Source organism: Vanessa cardui, chromosome 19 (genome assembly GCF_905220365.1).
Source record: "Vanessa cardui chromosome 19, ilVanCard2.1, whole genome shotgun sequence".
Lineage (NCBI taxonomy): Eukaryota > Metazoa > Arthropoda > Insecta > Lepidoptera > Nymphalidae > Vanessa > Vanessa cardui.
The window spans coordinates 12581232-12599377 of record NC_061141.1 but is presented as its reverse complement, the minus strand read 5'-3'; the positions used below and the strand labels follow the sequence as shown (position 1 = coordinate 12599377).

The 18146-nt window shown below is 32.9% G+C and overlaps 1 protein-coding gene across 8 annotated transcripts in view; it reads left to right on the top strand.

Moving 5' to 3' along the window:
- The window catches only part of LOC124537775 (neurobeachin-like), a 410519-nt gene that overhangs the window by 78886 nt on the left and 313487 nt on the right, over positions 1-18146 (top strand). For 2 of the 8 annotated variants that reach the window (XM_047114672.1, XM_047114668.1), the window contains exon 1: positions 6671-7053. The exons of 1 other annotated variant lie outside the window; for it this stretch is intronic. In XM_047114672.1, the coding sequence (XP_046970628.1) occupies positions 6835-7053 (219 nt within the window). In that variant the 5' untranslated portion in view covers positions 6671-6834. Of the gene's footprint in view, positions 1-6668; positions 7054-18146 lie in introns of those variants that run through there. 5 more of the 8 variants (XM_047114676.1, XM_047114675.1, XM_047114669.1 and 2 more) reach the window with 4 other exon arrangements.

Below are 18146 nucleotides of genomic sequence, written 5' to 3'. Positions count from 1 at the left end.
GCGCAGCGGCGTCCCTTCGGCCCTAATTGAGAAAGTTTAGCGAAGCGGGAAAATTTCTTTAAAGACCGCCCTAACTGATGTCCTTCGGGCGTTCGTCCCTTCGAGATTATAGAACGATGGGCTTCCTCCTCGACGTGGATTTGATTTCTCCGAAGGATGAAAAAAATTAGGATGTTTAAAAAATATTTCTCAAACTTGACGAAACCGCTGTGAACTTGTATTTCTTATAGGTACGTTTATACATAAACATTTGCAAGTTCAATTCGCGAGAGACACAAAAGGGAATTCGTAATTGAAAACAGATAGGATTCAAAGATTAGATTTGTTCATTATTTGCATCATTTTAATTTGTATGGTTTGAATGTTTTTGATTTATAAATTATAGCTTTGTATGATTTAGATGTTTTAATCATATGTAAATACTCATAAATTTCACGGTCGACTCAGCGATGACATCGTCGTTTCATTAAGATTTTGATATCAAACTTAAACAATATTATGTTTGATTAGATAACAAATACAGTATCGTTATTAAACATTCTTATTAAATATTGAACTATGTTAAAAATAATCTTGATTTTAATTTTATAGAATGTACGAGTAGAATATGTCAGAACGATAAACTAAGCTCCGACATAAAATAAATAAGCGTAAAACAAAAACACGCACATAAAATGAATCAGGTAACTAAGGCGCAAAGTAATATCGAAATGGAACCATTAAAAATGATGTCGGAGAGGATTAATTGAGGGATGGCCGGAAGTTGAGAATGGATTGCCGTGATCAATACCCGTGGGTCGTGGAGCCGCAGCGTGGCTGAGCCTTGCGTTTGTTTTTACCCGTTACCCGCGACCCGCTGCCCCCGACTCCCGCCATCCGATACCACTCGCCAATGAACAACCAAAATAAACTACCGATTCGACATTTATTTCAGTAGAAATCCATCGGGTTGAAACCCATTAAGTGATTAATAATTTAGGTCATTGGAGACTGACTGCCGAAAACAAGTTGACTTTTTTTTAATTTCTATCTCGTTGCCTAAAATAACATTTTTTTGGTTGATGGTCAAATTTGAAGGATGAAAAATTGAATCTTGAATAACTAAATTTTTGTTTTAAAATAAATCTGACATTTGTCTTTATTTATTTATATATTGTTCTTATTATATACAGTTGCGTTGACATAAATTTCGAGATGTTCATTTATCCTGCTTCTGAACTGTTCGGAATAGGAAAGGAATAGTCGTCCGACCAAGCATCGCTTTGTGATGAATTTTACAGCTTCTGCATCGACCTATAGCTTTCTAACGATGAGAAATATATAAGCAAGTTTTGAATGCATGCAATTCATACGATGTTCCATATTCGTAGCAGTTTTTTGTTGTATTTATTGTAATATTAATTGCTCATTATTTTATTTAGTTCAGGTTAAAGAACTTTATTACTCATAAAGAACCTTACAGTTACAATGAGCAATACATATATCTTATATACAAAGTTTGTTTTTTGTGGTATAATTTGCGGCAGTACATATCCACATTGACCCAAGAAAGATAAATAAAAACAATAAAAACATCATGTAGTAAATGGTTAAAATTTTAGTAACATTAAATTGTGTTTTAAATGAAGAAATAATGTTTACTAATTTTATTCATATATATTTTCGCTAATAAATATTTTTAGTTACTTTGTAAACTCTTGTACTATTCGGCAAACTATTATATAATTTTACCCCGTTAAACAGAATGCTTCTGTTACCATATTTCGTTCTAGGATTATAAAGTTTTATTTTGTGTTTGTTTCTTAAGCTGTGTGTATGATTTTTTTAGGTAGTCTTAAGTCGTAGTTTATTAGGTAGTCGTAAGTCGTAGTTTATTAGGTAGTCGTAATTCCGTATGAATTTGATGAAGCTGATTTTTTTTTATTATAAATGTACATATATTGTTTTTCATAGTTTCCTAATTATGTGTTAATTTGGAATGTTTCATTAATGCATTTCTCATGTCCAAATAGAATGAAGCGAAGTAGGTTATGACTTATTTCAAACAACAAACTAAGACTTAAAATAAAGGATTACCGTACTATTGAATCTTTTAGTTAATTAAAAGAACTGAGGAAAAGTTCGCTACGCCATATATCTTTCGCAGATAAAACAGCAGGAGCATTTTTATGGTTAAAAATATGGCAAAACTTAAAGATAATTCGATCAAATGGTAGTTTACTTTGTTTATTCTCTTGGTAAATATTAAGATAATTTGAAATAAGATCAGCGTTAGCAAATTGAAATGAAACGTTTAAATTAAAAGGCAAAGTACCTTCATTTAATCCCTCGTGAATACCTCTCTGAAGGAACAAGAAGGCGTTTGTTTGTATAGCATAATAGTTAGATCACGTAACGCGATGACTGATTGTGTGAAAGAAAGGACGCCCACGAGTACGAGCCTTCATTTGTCTCGTGATACGAGGCACATCCATATTCCGAGATAGAGACACAACACCGTATATTAAGTACGCATCGGAGGGAGGGGCGGGTGACGGCTAATTATTTGTTCATTTGATTGTTGTGTTATGCTCGTTGCCAGCAAAATCTATTCTGTGGTTTGGTATCAGTTTTATTTGTATTACATTATAAGATAATACGAATCTTGACTAAATATTTATATATACATCTGTAGTTCTAAATTACAACCCCTAACGCTAATTGCTATAACAACTAGTTACATAAAACTATTTAGTTCATTTTTTGTTACGTAAAAATAGGATTTTTATTTTACTTTAAATTCTTTCTTTGTGTGTCTGTCTTTATAAACACGTTTATAATAGAGTAATACAACACTCTTATCTTTATGTAGAATTTAATTTAAATAAGAAATTGTTACTTTGCATGTTAAAAATTTGATCAAAAGATCTTTAAAACTTTTTATTATGTAACATCATAATAATATTAAGTAAAGCATTTGTTAAGTACTTTTCGTTAGTTTGTTTGAGTATTCTTGGATCTATATTGAAAAAGTTTATGGCGTCAAGTCCTCGGCTGCTGTACTGTCACAATGTTCTTTAATAATAATTTTTGCGAGTGAATTGAAGCATTGTAAAACTTTGTTACTTATACAATACATATATAAAGTTACAAATATCTTTACTGTACGCATATACGCGCCGCTGAAACCGCTGAAATAACTGGATGAAATTGAATGACGGGAATTTCTCATGGAACGTATGTGAGCAAGGGGTAATATAAAGGATGAAAATTTGTAAGGAATTTCGTCATTTCTAATGTAAGAATTATGGAACTCGATGTTTAGGTATATGTTTATGTTTCGAGGAGGTAGTTACGGTGGTTAAATAGGTTATGAAAGTTTATATCAATTCCGACGTAAAACGAGGGTATGGGCAATGTAACTAACCAAAAATGGTAATACTATTTGTGTTTCCAATACATCGTGTACCTATTAAATAATATTTCTGCAACTAGTTAGGTTCAACATAGAATGGAAAAGGCAAATCTCACTAAATTAAGTGATGAATTTCCGAATAAGTTTTCGAGCAGTTTCATATTTACGCAGTAAAGGTAAAGAAATTTAATCATATACACAAATAATTTAATAAGGGTAGGTACATGTAGGGATGCGTATGGATACACGATGCCAAAAGGGTAGCCGTGATTAATTCCGCTGAAAGGTCAAATACGTACAATAGTAAGATTCTCCTCGTTTCGCATTTCTGTTCGGACTTTATTTAGTGCTACTTTTTTATTCGTCTTGACTTGACGTCTTTGTTTGTATTGCGTTACCTTCTACTACAGTCTACTTGAATTTTTAAATCTTCGTCGCATACTCGTTCTTAATGTCCTCGAAGCGTGTTGTTTGTATTTCATTTAATCCAGTAACATGACGATTCAGAGGCCTTTGGGACTTGAATAAAGCAGATATTGAACATTGATCTATTGCTTAAAACTTACAACAACAAAATTAATAATTTATATTGTCGATAAATCGAATTGTAAATGCAATTTTAAAAAGTTGGTTTATTCGCGGGCAATATATTTTATTTTTATGATCATTCAAAACAAAAAAGGAATTCGATCCGAGTACAATGTTTTCATTTATTATTAAGTAAGATAAACAATTTCCATTTGTAATTATCTGTTTACAAAACAATTTTAGCGAGAAGTTATCAGCAATTGAGGCTATAATGAAAGGCATTGGAATGAGTTATTTGGGGCGGCTGTCGATAATTTGATTTGTCGTACAATGGCGGGTTTAGTAGTGCGGGAGTGAATGCGGAGTGATTGGGTCGCGGCCGGATCGCAGGCGGCGGGACAATGAGGGCAATCAGACGCCAATGTTTGCGCTGCGTCTTGCTGTGGAGGCTTAATGTCGACTGATTCACGCTGGCCTTTGTACTCGCCTAATTTTACACATATCAATAAAAGCCAATTATCACATTTATTCGGTGATTTGTTTGCCAAAACTAGACGATTCAGGAAATGTTTGTTTGAATTACTTGATATAAAGTATCTTAAACTCTTCGAAACATCCTAATTACAAGAGTATACTTAAATACCCAGGTATGGGTTCGGCGTGAATAATTTAATTCGGCCGGACCACTGGATGAAGTAGCGAATCCGGGTTTATTAAGACGTCTCGCGATCCGGGACAAAAAGGCAGTCGAATGAAGTCGTCTCTGTTCTCATTATTTAAAAGAAATTAAAGATCATCATGTTAATTCAATTGTAATGCACCATGTTTGACTGGAGAAATCTATTAATTGTCATCAAAACTAATTAATGATAAATAAATGCAAATTAGTATTTAAATTTGGTCTTGTAATTCGATTAATTTTCGGTTATAATATTCGTACGCGGTGTCATACTAATTAATGTGTAAATCATACTACTCGAAGCTACTACATTCTTTTGTTGCATCGAACGCTTAATTATCATGAAAATCCAGGGAAATTTTGTATAAAATCCATTACTCGATTGCACAACGGATGCATAAAGTATTATCACACGAATCCAGCAATAACTGCACCCTAAATACGGATGCGTGGCGGTGACGAGCTCCCGATTTATTTGGTTACATAAATCTTACAGCATGAGGGGTTTTTGTATGCAAAATTTACGTCAATATATGGTATTTATGTTAGGTCGTGAGTTCAGGCGGTTCGGGAGTAGTCCCGCACTGACAGTTTTATTCAGATAATCTTACGATTATTCTTATATGATTTATACTTTTATGCCATTGTAACATTATACGGACACACAAGAGACTTTTGAACAAAAATTTTGGCCTGTTGATTGTCACAGCCGACAACTCTTTGTAAATTAGTATGCATTATTGCGTCATATTTCATGTTCCGTATTCAAATTTCGTTGTTTATAATATGATAGTGACGCACGTCAAATGTTTCAATCAATAAATACGTCAACCATTAATTGTCTCTAATATGTCCATTTATATAAATTAATATTATATTGAAAAAATCTGACATTTCTTATTTTATTGGACGAAGGCAATCCCCACAAATCTGATCGCAGTTAATTAGGTGACAGAATGCCGCGATTGAGTGGGTAAAAGATTCAAAATCAACGCGGACAAATTTTACGTCTTAGTTTATGCACCGATCCATGTCACATTAAAATGGTTGATATGATACCTGTTATCTAATAGTTTTTAGGGTAATAAGCTAAAACTGATTCATTGCTTTGATAGGATTTGTATAAAATGTAAATAAAATAGTATTTCTTGGTATGCGGATATTATTTCTTTATGATATTATAAGTTGAATAAACTTATATTACATTTCTATTTTTACGTAATTATTAACATAAAAACATATATCCCCAGAGAGAGACAGACTTCTAAAAATAAGTTTAGTCAATACGTATTTTTCAGTGCTAAATAGCCAAGCCAGATTAGATTTGACTTTAAGTCGAAATAATTAACTTTTTAAATAAATACGTCAAACGAAGCGAACCTTCCCAAATATATGTATATTTAAAAAATTGGGACCATTTAAGCAATAAGTTTTAATAGTCATTAGTCCATAGTTTGCAATTTGCCAAAGCAATTTGACAGTCCCTAGATAACTCTGTGGTAGTAAATATCCATTATGCGTTGCTAAACAATAATTGCTAAGAATACTAATACACGTTATTCACAGCTGAATTAAACAAAACGATGAGTGCCAAATAAGTAATATGACACATGAAGCATCGACGGCCAACATTGGGTGTGCACTATGGAAATATATTTGATAGTCGGCATGGCGGTGCTGATTTATACGCTGGTGACCCTATTTCTGAACAGTGGATGCTGGAACCAGGACGAGGCAAAATGCGCATGTGAAGAATGCAAGGCTCTTTGTCAAAATAAACGCACGGTTACACCTTCCGTCATCTCTGTATCGTCCCGCGTTGACATCGGCGATCGCCCTTAACTTGTGAACAATACTCAGTTATATTACTCAGTGCCAAATATTATTGACTAGAGATTATACTACGAAGTTTTACAGGGCTTTGTTTAGTGTAGGTTCTAAATTAAAGTAAGAGTTGTTCACTAGGTATACACCATAGTTGCGAGGTTGTATTTTAAAAACAATTCAGATATTAACACCAACTTACGAGGTTTGTTAGCGTTCAATTGAAGAAGTTAGGTAAATTAGATTTGTCTCTCTTTCTCAATTACGCTTGCGTATACTGCCAATACAGCAAAACAAACATTACGATGTGTTGAGTCGTTGTTAAAGTGCCGAGTGAAAGTGATTCCTAACAGGCTCGTTGCGTGAACCTACGTGTCAGTGCGTGATGAGTGCGATATAGTGTCGGGGGATGGACCCTCTCGCTCGGCTGATGGAGGGCGCGCCGTTGCCGGGCGTGCTCGGCGCGACCAGGGATGCGAGGCCGCGTGGCGCGCTCGTGCACGCAAGTCTGGCCGCAGCTCCTCACTTAGGCGACAAGAAGGGTAGACATTTAACAGGCACATTCTGCCTCACCGGCGACACGATGGAGGGCATTATACAGTGCCTCGTGTTCCTCAAAGCATTTTCGGTAAGATACATTTTGAAATGATCATGGTCTCTATTTATTCTTTAAGCAACATTTACGAAGAAATAAACTTCAATAATAAGCGAAACTGAAGAGTTATTAAAGCTGTCTTCCATAAGTTATAACTTTATCTGTGTAGCTAAGATTTAAAAAGCAATTTAAACTAAACCGATTATAGTACTACATAATTTATTTTTGAAAATAATTTTAATTTAATTCGATTAAAAATAAGATATCAGTTACTTCGATTGTATCTATTTATACTTAGTATAGAGCGAACCTCGTCGCTCGAACAATTTGTTTGATACTTTTTCGTTAAGCCACAAAAGGATTTGTAACAAATGTAATATTTCCAGAGGAACGGATATACATATGTTGAAAAGCCAATTCTTTTGATCTTCTCCAATTATATTGCGACTATCGAAACTAGATTATATCATCTATATAAACATTGCAACAAGCTATTGCCCATTGCGATAAAAATATTCTATAAATGACCAGACTTTGACTTTTTATATATTCATATTATTTCGTTTCAGTCAAAACCGGCGAATGATTTTAGCGACAGGAAGTATGATTAATATCTCCGACACATGGTGTTTGGCGCCGCATTATGAGCTGTAAAAACTCATATTACTGACTATCGAATTTATATTCCATATACAATATCTTTCAAGTCACGATTTACATTTAAATTCTAACTATATTAGGTTGCTGTTATTTTTCTCAAATATCCCTGGCTTAAATTCTGATAGATAATGTTAAGTGGGATTTTAACTGCTTAAATGTTCAATGGTGGGTGTTTACAGGAAGCGGGCTTAAGGCCAAATTCGTTACAACGCGCTGATAGGATTCAAAAGCGGTCCGCGAACTAAACATTCAATTGAAAGTAATTAAGTTCAATTTAAACGGGACTGAGTGAGCTCGAAGTTGGTTCATTCGCGTCTCGGATCTCATTTCATTTGCTTTACGCTCGACGCGAACGCGCTTGTATCGATTAAAGGATTTACTCGATGCTAGTTTTTTTAACTTGATAGATGAGTGTCTACGCGCCCATTTTAATTGTCTATCCATGAGAAATTAGTAAAAGAGGTAAAATTAGTAGGCAATTATTTATAAATACTTTGTATTATAATAATAGACCATATATGTAAACTCATGTTTAATTACTCATTATTTTAAGCTTATATCATGCAAATCTACAGGAAGCAAATCGCTGATGTTTGCAAACCAATAGCATGGTAACTTATGATACAGCAACCCAAAGAAAAACATCATATTATGAAACAGATAGATCAGCTGGCATGAGGCGTTTCGCTTACGTGACTTCGTCGATGGCTCCGACGTAAGTCCATCGTCACTGTGGTAAAAACATCGACTAAAAAAAAGTCTATTGATATTTTAATTCGTCGATCGTGATCTAATCATCCAGTAGGCAAAGCTATATTCACATGGGAATATTAATTATCATCCTGGTACTAAAACAGAGTACACAGCTCAGAATAGAAGTTATGAATATTTATAATTATAGATTAAAAATTAAAGAAACACCCCTGACTAAACAAGACAAATTCAATGAGCCCAAATTCGATGGGTTCACTAAAAGGTAGAGCAGGGTTACGTCTCCTACCTTCGAGCCCTAACAGCAGACCAGCTCAGTGGTTCCAGAAGACATTAGTGTTTCAAATATCACATCTCAAATATGTTTGCAAGCAAACTGAGCGTGTAACATTCCTGTCACACCTAACAAACGACCTGATGACCTGGAAGACCTGAACCGATTTCCACCAAACATAGCTAAGAACACTCTAGACTGATATACCTTTCAAACAAAAAATCATTCGTTTGGGAGCTACGATGCCACAGACAGACACATACACATTTACACAGACACGTCAATCTTATAACACCCCGTCGTTTTTGTGTCGGGGGTTAAAAATAAAAGTGGACAGGATGGTACACCGCACACAACATTGCTCAACCTTACAAGCGCTTTTATTGTGCAATGTCACTGTCCTTCTTACACGTGAGCGACCAAACAACAACGCTAATTAACTCTTTCATGGCAGATATGTGGATATCATATCTTTTTATTTAATTAATTAACAGAAAATGTTGAACAAATCAAACTATACATTAATTCATATACTATATAATGTAAATCACCAGAAAAGGCATATTGAACCGAATCGTGATCACATCATAAGTACTTTCACGTTGATTCCGAATACAAGCTCTAGTTTAATATTTGCTCTGAAGAATTTAATACCAATAAGGATTTATAGTGTAGTTGTTTTTGAAATTCACTGATGCACTATGTAGCTCCCGAGTTGTTTAAATGAAGAAGTGAAGTGAAAATGACGAGGCAGTCGAGAGGTCGAGAGCGAGAAGTATAAATTGCTTGTGATCATATTAACGACTTATTTTAAATGAAGAAGGATTAGGAGCAAAACTAATTGTAATAACGAATAATTGAGCTTCCTGGAAATTGAAGTCCGTTCACAGCCTGTCCAATGAGATCTAAATAATCAGACGTGTCATCGAGGCTAACATTTAATCGATCGTAGAACTGTTGCTCGTCAGTCACATACAGCTAACGTTTTGATATATCGAAACGATATTATTGTCTTCTCAACTGACTCAAGTTACTCTTTATTAAAAATAAAGTAAATTTCAATATATAATTTAAAAATAATGGCTCGTATTGACTTTTTAATTGTTTAATTTTTTAATTTATTTATGAATACACACAGAAAACGTTATTACTTATTTATTAGTAGTATAATGTAGCAATTAGTCTAGTAGTGTAAACGAGGCTTGAAAGTGGCTCCAGTAAAGTACCGGACATTAGAACTTTAGAGCACCGACGCAAGCGACCGTGTAACGCGACCCTCAGCAAATCACCATAATTAAATTATGTGTTAAGTAAAAGCCCAGCTCTGGCCACCTTTTAAAATATTTCAGCCGAGGAAATTCTTTGAATGAACTCGTAAACAAGAACACGATATAATTGAGATTTTTTTTAATTTCGCTGAACGTCTGAAAGTTGGTACATAATTAACAGCCACTTACAGCTTTCTGGGAAAATCAAACTCTCTTTATTAACTGAAATGATGAAATTCTTCTTTATTTATTTCGCGATGTGCTTTGTAAACATTAATGTTGTATCGTTTCCATTTTGTACATTTACAAATAAAAGTTGAAAATTGTTAAAATGAAATTATACTGTATTCAAAACATCTCAAAATTACTAACTAATTTAAATATATTATTGAAAGCTGTATACTTTATGTCGATGTTATGTCTTATGTCGATAATCTATCGTAGGTCATACAGGATGCAACGCATAAAACTTATAAGTGATGTTAATATGAAACAAACATATTATTACACATAAATATATTTGTTACTTTAATAACAATGACCTCGAGGAAGCTTTTATTACACAACCGAGACAATTGTAGGCGAGGCGAGCACTTCGGGTCAGCTTTTATTTTTCTCCGTCGCTGCCTGAATGTTTCATGGATCCAGCCACTAAAAGATTCTCCTGGTACATATTTAATCACAGAGTGCAGAGAGGGGCCGGGGACACGGCAATGTTAATCATGCTTCTTCGGTAAATTAATATTATCTTTTTCAGTTTTATGTTCGTTTTTTATTTTGTTTTCCGATTTATAATTAACTACCTACACGACGATATTTTTTTGATTCGGTAAACGTTGGTGTTGAAGGACAAACACACAAATTTACGTGTTTATTTTGGTCTAGGATTTTCATTGGCATACGCAGAAGAATATTATGAAATATATTATTGATCACAATCAAATGAATTAATTTGTAACTCTGAATATAAATTTACAGACATTCATTTTTCCTTATATATATACCTACATATATATGCCTTACCATTTCCTTTAGATGGCAAAAGGGAGTTTACCCGTTTACACAATTGTATTAATCTGTATATAATCCACCTCCACGCTGCATTACCGTTTCCCGCTCGACAAACAAAGTAAGATTAAACATGTTTCAAGCAGCATTGTAGTCGTTACTTTTATATAACACAATCGGGTAATGCCGCGCGCTCCCGCTGTACTCTTAACAATAACAAACTCGAGTGTGCACCACAATGGAGATTATGCGTTGCGGGATCCGGCGGCTGAAAAGTTTCTCTATTTCGAAATACATTTCGCTTACAGCCTGACGTTTTTTTAGCAAACTGTGAGTTAATAACTGCTATTGTTTTATTTTTGTTTATGAATAATATCTTATTTGGAAGTTTGATAATTGTTTGTTATAATTACATTATAAAATTTAATTAAAACAAAGTTGTCTCTATAATATTTTTCATTTCTCGTTGATTAATTAAATACTTTTGAAACATTAAGTCCCGCTGTTGTCACCCTGTTGAAAAACCTGTTTGCTAAATACAACTCGTACAATATCGTTACACTTAGGAAAATTATGATTAACTTTAGAACTAAAATAACTGAAAAAATGTAGTTAAATACTGTTAATTATTGGTAAGATTGCTCCCAATATTTTCTAAGACCCAAGCTTGACAGTATGTGTACAGGTTGTATAGGTTGAAGTTGATGAATGTGTAAATTTCGTCTAATTTTCAAAAGTTTTTATTTCATTTGATTTTTATTTATGCTTCATGAAAATGGTTTTCGATGAATTCAATATACTACAAATCTAATTAATATTTTGCTTAGCAAACACTAAACAAATAAATGTTAAAAGATATAGATTGGATTATCGTTATACCGAAGGCGACCGGCGTGATAAACACGGACGCCGACGAGGTGCGAGGTAACAGTGACCTTATTGAAATTCACTGCGGCTGGATTTTAATGAACTTCAGTAAATCGGAGTTTTAGACGCTTCTGCTTAGATTATGAATAAAACATTCCAGGCAGAGGGAGGACAAATTTGAAACTACCTTAGAATATTCTCGACACAAGACATTTTGAGTTCCTTTAGTTTAAATAGCTTTAGTGTCACGTAAATGGGGTCAAAAAACCAAAACAATGTTTCAGATGACAATTGAATTATTTTTGTCATTTAACCGATAACTTTCGATTATATCGTACTGAATTTATAAAAGAGAAAAATAAAAAAATTGATATCGGCACTTCATCTCTATCTTGCTGTTACTTGTGATCGTGACTAACGCTTGGATTGTCAATAATCCATTTTTTTATCGCTCATAATGCATTGCAAAAATAGTTCACGTTTAATGCCGTGACAGCAGAGAAAGGCAAGCTTCGTAGCAATTTATCTCCTGACGCGCGTTCTATTCATGCGGAACTCATCGATCCAGCTTCTAAAGAAGCTTTGCTAATGTGTTTCCAATTCAAGGTCATTTTTGATGGAACATAAATATTATTATAACAGCCAGCTACTTGAATTATATCTAATTTGTTCAAGTATTGTAAAATTTCATGTGTAACATGAAAAGATTTTGAATTTGCTGCATTTTTGGTTTTACCCAGTAGCCGGTTGACCATAAAAGGACACGAGGCTCGTGCATTAGTATCTGCAATTAGACTTAGTTTGAGAATTACAATTTTTATTATTATGGAATATATATATGTGTATTTATTAAGTCAACAGTTTTGGAACATGCATTAGCATGAGGTATGTATGTAAATTTATGAAAACAACCATTATTAATCACATTAGTATTGATTCGTTAGTTATTATTTTCATTTGATCTTCGTCACGATTCCGTTTATTATTCACAATTAAATGAAATAATACGTACAATAAGCTTACTTACATATTTATCAATTAATAGAAAATGTTCGCGGAAGTTATAATTTAATAAAGATCTCTATTTTAATTAACTTGCTTAAATTATAATGTTCACATATAATTTGAGCATTTTAATTAAATTACGTAATATTAAATAAAATCATAAGCTTCACCAGTGCGCAGCCCTGAAATATTTCACTTGGTATATGATATTATAATTATTTATAATGAAAAAAATATGAGAAATCCTTTTAAAATGCAGAAGCAATCATGTGTCCTTTCTTTAACGGGAGTTATCGTTTTATCTCATAAAAAGTGCGTTAAATGGAATGACTATTTAGAAAAAGTTTCATACATTATGAAAATTAATTTTCTGAAGAAAAATTATTTCTTCTAGCAATATATTCAATATTACTTGTTAGAAATTTTCAGCGCGTTCTTTTTAATTTGATAAATTTATTTAATGTAATTTTATTTAAGTTTTAAAGGGTAATTTTATTAAGAATTAAGCCAATGTTTGCAAGTAATACTTACATTTATTCCTTTACTAAAATTGAATGGTTTATTTATTTCAATTCTCTCTCGTACCAGGATTGCACAAAAGGCGAGTTAAACGCGTTTAGATTTTCCCCAAGCCTTGGAAGTGCAAGAAGAAGTGAAATTTTCCACATAAAAGTTATTCATGCAATACGTATTGTGCCGTGATTACAAATTTTTCATACGTAATGAAATATGATATTTTAATACGACTATATTAAAAGATAATGTAAATAAAATTACAAAACGCTTTATTTTTACTTATGTGCTTTGTGATAAGTATTAAATAGCAGTTTAATTCATTGTAATAAAATGTTTTGTTTCTTACAGTAAGCGGAATTAGTTTCATAATAGATGTTTTTGTATAACACTTAAGATACCAGACACTCAAGATCCCGTCGAGCTTTCGAGCTAAAATGATAAAAAATTGTAATTTAAACGAAGCGACCCTGGAAAGATGTTTACTTAAGCAATGAAAACACTGATTTAATTTAAAAATGCTTGGCGGTGTGGTTTTGAAAAACACGACCTTACTTATTCGGAAACAACTCGATTTAGGTACTAAACGAAGGCTTATATTATAATGTAATCATAACGTCCAAGAAAATTTATAACTAACGTGTCGGTAAAGTACAATTTAAATATCAAATATAAATTATGTTTTATCCTTTTGGTTCGGAAAACGCGTTTTTGTTTAAGTGAATCAATATTGTACCGTAAAACCGTTGCTCTTTTACTTGAACAAATTTTACGACGCTATAAAGTTCGCAAGTCTTTAAATTTTTGATCAATATTATTAGAAGCCCGTATAATATTCATTTAACGTACGGAACTGGTGTTTTATTGAAAGTGAATCAATCTCAGTATTGGAGCTGTTCGTAGAACTGCAGCCTCGGGGCTCACGTAACTAGTATGGCCATGATATCCATTCTCCGCTCCGCTTAGACACAGCGATGGAGAAATAATTTATTATTTTTAATATCTGAGAATTGTTATATCAATATCAACATGATAATTAATTTCCCCGAACAAATATTTCGTTATTATCATAATGTATTATTGTCTAGTTTTGAAGACAAACATCAAAATGTATAATTTTAAAACAATAACAGCAGCACTTAAATGTCCGACTGCCGAGTAAAGCTGTCTTACGTGTAGCCGCTACATTATGAGACAGTGAATACGTGCGGTAGAATTTTACCTCAGATGTGCTGGTTTTCTTTGATGTCGAGTACGAGGGCGACTGTAATGACGAATTAAGTACATTTCCTTGGGTCGTTCAAGTATCCACTGGACAATGTCTCCTCTTAAATTGAACCTTTATCAAAGTTATGAAAATAACCCTTTATCGAAATAATCCGCAACATCATTTTAACCCTCTATCAGTTATAAGTAGTTTCATATAAAGTTTTGTAAACGCTAAAAGCTTTTATGTTTTTACTTATCGAGGAGCTCATTGTGCGATATATATTTTATAATGAACCAATCAACGGGCTCAAGGGCCGAGAAATAATAATTAGAGCCCAGCAGCGTTCTTCCGTCCGTCGAAGTTTGATTAGTTACGGCGTAATTACAATATGGAACGAGACTTTGTCCGCAACCGTCTTTCCTTGATTGTTTTTATCAAGTTTACATTTATGTTGAAGCGGTTGGCCGTACTCGTGGTGCTATTCTTTGTTTTGTTGCTCTCAAGATATTAGCGAGTTTAGTTTTGAAATTTGTCGTTTCCCTGTCGTATATTTGTGTAAACGTAAGCAAATGAAATAAATGTGTACGCGAACAATCATTTACTTTAGTAAACCACTCTATAAAATTATTTTACATTAAAATTAATTATCAGTAATTAAATGATTAAAACCTCAAACTCGTTTAATTTCTACTCTAAAATCTACATGTTGAAGCTTAATCAGTAAATATAATATTTATTTCGGAAGTGGTTGTAAAAGCGCACTTGAACATAATATATTTTGATTTCCCGAATATAAATTGGTTAAAATCCATACTCTTTAAATAGAATCTGCAGCTTGACTGAAAGTCAATGAATAAAATAAACGACAACGTTAATAACATAATTTGAAACATAATACTTGCCTACAGAGTGATTGCTTGAAAAAAATCGATAAGGATTTCGTTCAATTAGTATCGTTTTTCACGATGTCCAACAATTTGTAACAATCAGTAACAGTAGAATATTTCTATGAACTTTGTTTTTGGTTTTTTTTTTTTATGTAAAAAAATAAGAAAAATGAGTTTGATTTTTGATTATATCATCCAAAAATAATGAATGTAAGGGCGCGATTATATTTATAAACGTTATATAGCAAATAAATGTAACTGTTCGTTTCTTTTCAAGTTATTGTTACGGAACCTTCTCCATGTAGTGAGCGAAACAAACAGCTAACGTTATATAATTTTTAATACATTAATATCGGCTTCCATAATTTTCCAGCACGTTGTACATGTAGGTACGTATACTTATATTACGGCCGAATTTAATATTATATACGCAATCCGAGAATTAACTCATTCGGTGAATTGCAGTTCGATCATATCCACTATGCGCTTCAATAACGAAATTGAAATATCACACGATTACTAGACTAATGATATTTGTTAATCCCTTTTTAGGATATATATATACATATATCTCTCAAACGTTACTTACTATTATTAACTTTATTTGACTGTTATATTTACAATATTGGAGAATCATTTCGAGAAGTTTGTGTTAAAGTGTAAATACTAACCTTTGCTTAATAATTTATTTAAATTCACAATAAATGTATAGACGCGCGGAGTAAAGGTAAACTAATAACGCCTAGTTTCCGATTTCGTAAAGCTATTATATCTGTCCTAGGGCGCGGTATTCGTTTCTATAATATTATTAAAAATATAAAACTCAAGTTAAAAAATGCATTCAAAAATAAGGCAGGCTACTCAGTATACTTAGTATTTATTAATTCCTCAGGATATATAACATATATATGTACTCCGTAATTGAAATGGCAGAAAAGAGTAATTATCGAGTATTTTAGCGGTTTTGTCCATAGGATCTACTATCCGAATAGGTGGTCGCTTTACTTTAAATCAACACGGTGACATAACGATCCAAAAGCGCCCATTTGACTAATTATTTTGATTTTGTCTTTTTGATTTTGCCACAGTATGTTCTACTTAGCTCGGGAATCTTTGAATTAAATTCGAAACTACCAGTTATTCGATTCATGTTACTGTCCCGAAAAAATATGTCTCTCAAAACTTATTATGAACTTGGGTACTAATATACATGTTATTGAGACTTTTTATTTTCAAGTTACTATAATAATAATGTTAACCCTGGACAACGCAACACTTTGACAAAGCAACGTATTAAAATACATTATTTAATTTTTTTTAAGGAGAACGAAATGCAACCCTGTCGCACATATACAACAAAAAAAACAAACAGCCAAGTTCAACTTGAAGTTGGCTAAAGAGATTTGATCTGAAATGCCATTAATTACAGCTAAAATCCTTCAAGTTTTTGACATTTCTAAATGCTTTGGTCCGTAAGTTTTAAACAATTTTCTCATCGGCCCGAACGATGAAAGTTAATTTGCGTTAGCGAAACCCGAGGTCCACTCATGCCTGATTTTAATTCCGTCATTTGCGGTTCGCGGAGGCCGGGAGCGCGGCGCGGGGTCTCGTTGAGATCGAGACCGTCAAATTCGGTAATGGCAAATAATTTAGGCCTCTCGAAATGAAATTACGCCCCCAAGTTGTGCCGTGAAAGGAAAATGTTTGCAGCTCCTGCGGCTGACGGCTTGATTGCGTATTGATTCGCTCATCGTATCCGCGGCTCTCGCTCTGGCCGAGACTCATCTGTCATCTATGTCATATATGTATATTCTGAACCTATAAGTTTATTTGTATTTAATCATATAGGTTCACATGAAAATCTAGTACTAGTTCAATATAATAATGAAGTTCTACAGTCAGTACTAAATTTACGTTTCTGCAATGTAAAATAGTCATTTGAAGTTTCTGGTAAAAGTTAAGGCTACATAACATTGTAAAAGTATTCATTAATAATATTTTTAAATAATTTTAGACAATACAATTTTCCTTTGTGGAATACCTGTTTCTAGTCTTTAAGTAAAAGTTATAAATTGTTTCAAAAATATCTATAATATTTCTAATGAACCAAATAAACAATATTCGTTATACACAATTGTAACATGTGATTTTAGCGAAGTTAATTTTCAATAACCGATTATTTGAGTCGATCCAACAGCGAACAGCGACTTGAACAAGTTTACACAGTCAGTCGGAGGTTGTACTAATTCTCAATTAGGTAAATAAACGTCAAATTCAGCTGCTTCGTTTAACAGCGCCTAATCAAATTCCTTGGAGGACTATTCTATAATATTCTGACAACTTTTCGCGAAGGTGAGATAAATTTATAGAATAAACTTCCAATTAAGACATAATTCAATGACGTTGCGAAAATGTTGAGAAGTTAATTCGTCGATTACATTATTAATAAAAATAACTATTTAAAAAGTGTTAATTAAAACATTATAATAAATTGAATACGTACAACTAGTTAAGAACTCGCGACGGTCATCGATCCTTTTCAGATTCCTTAGTAAAATATTGCCTTGAGTTACACTCATATATTTGTCGTATACCAAATCGTATTTGCAAAGTGATCTGCACTATTAGACTTTAGATTATAGCAATTTGTTGCGTGTCTTTTCCCATACAATGATCCTCTTTTTACTTAAGATTAAAAGTATTTACTACTTAGAATGACTTTT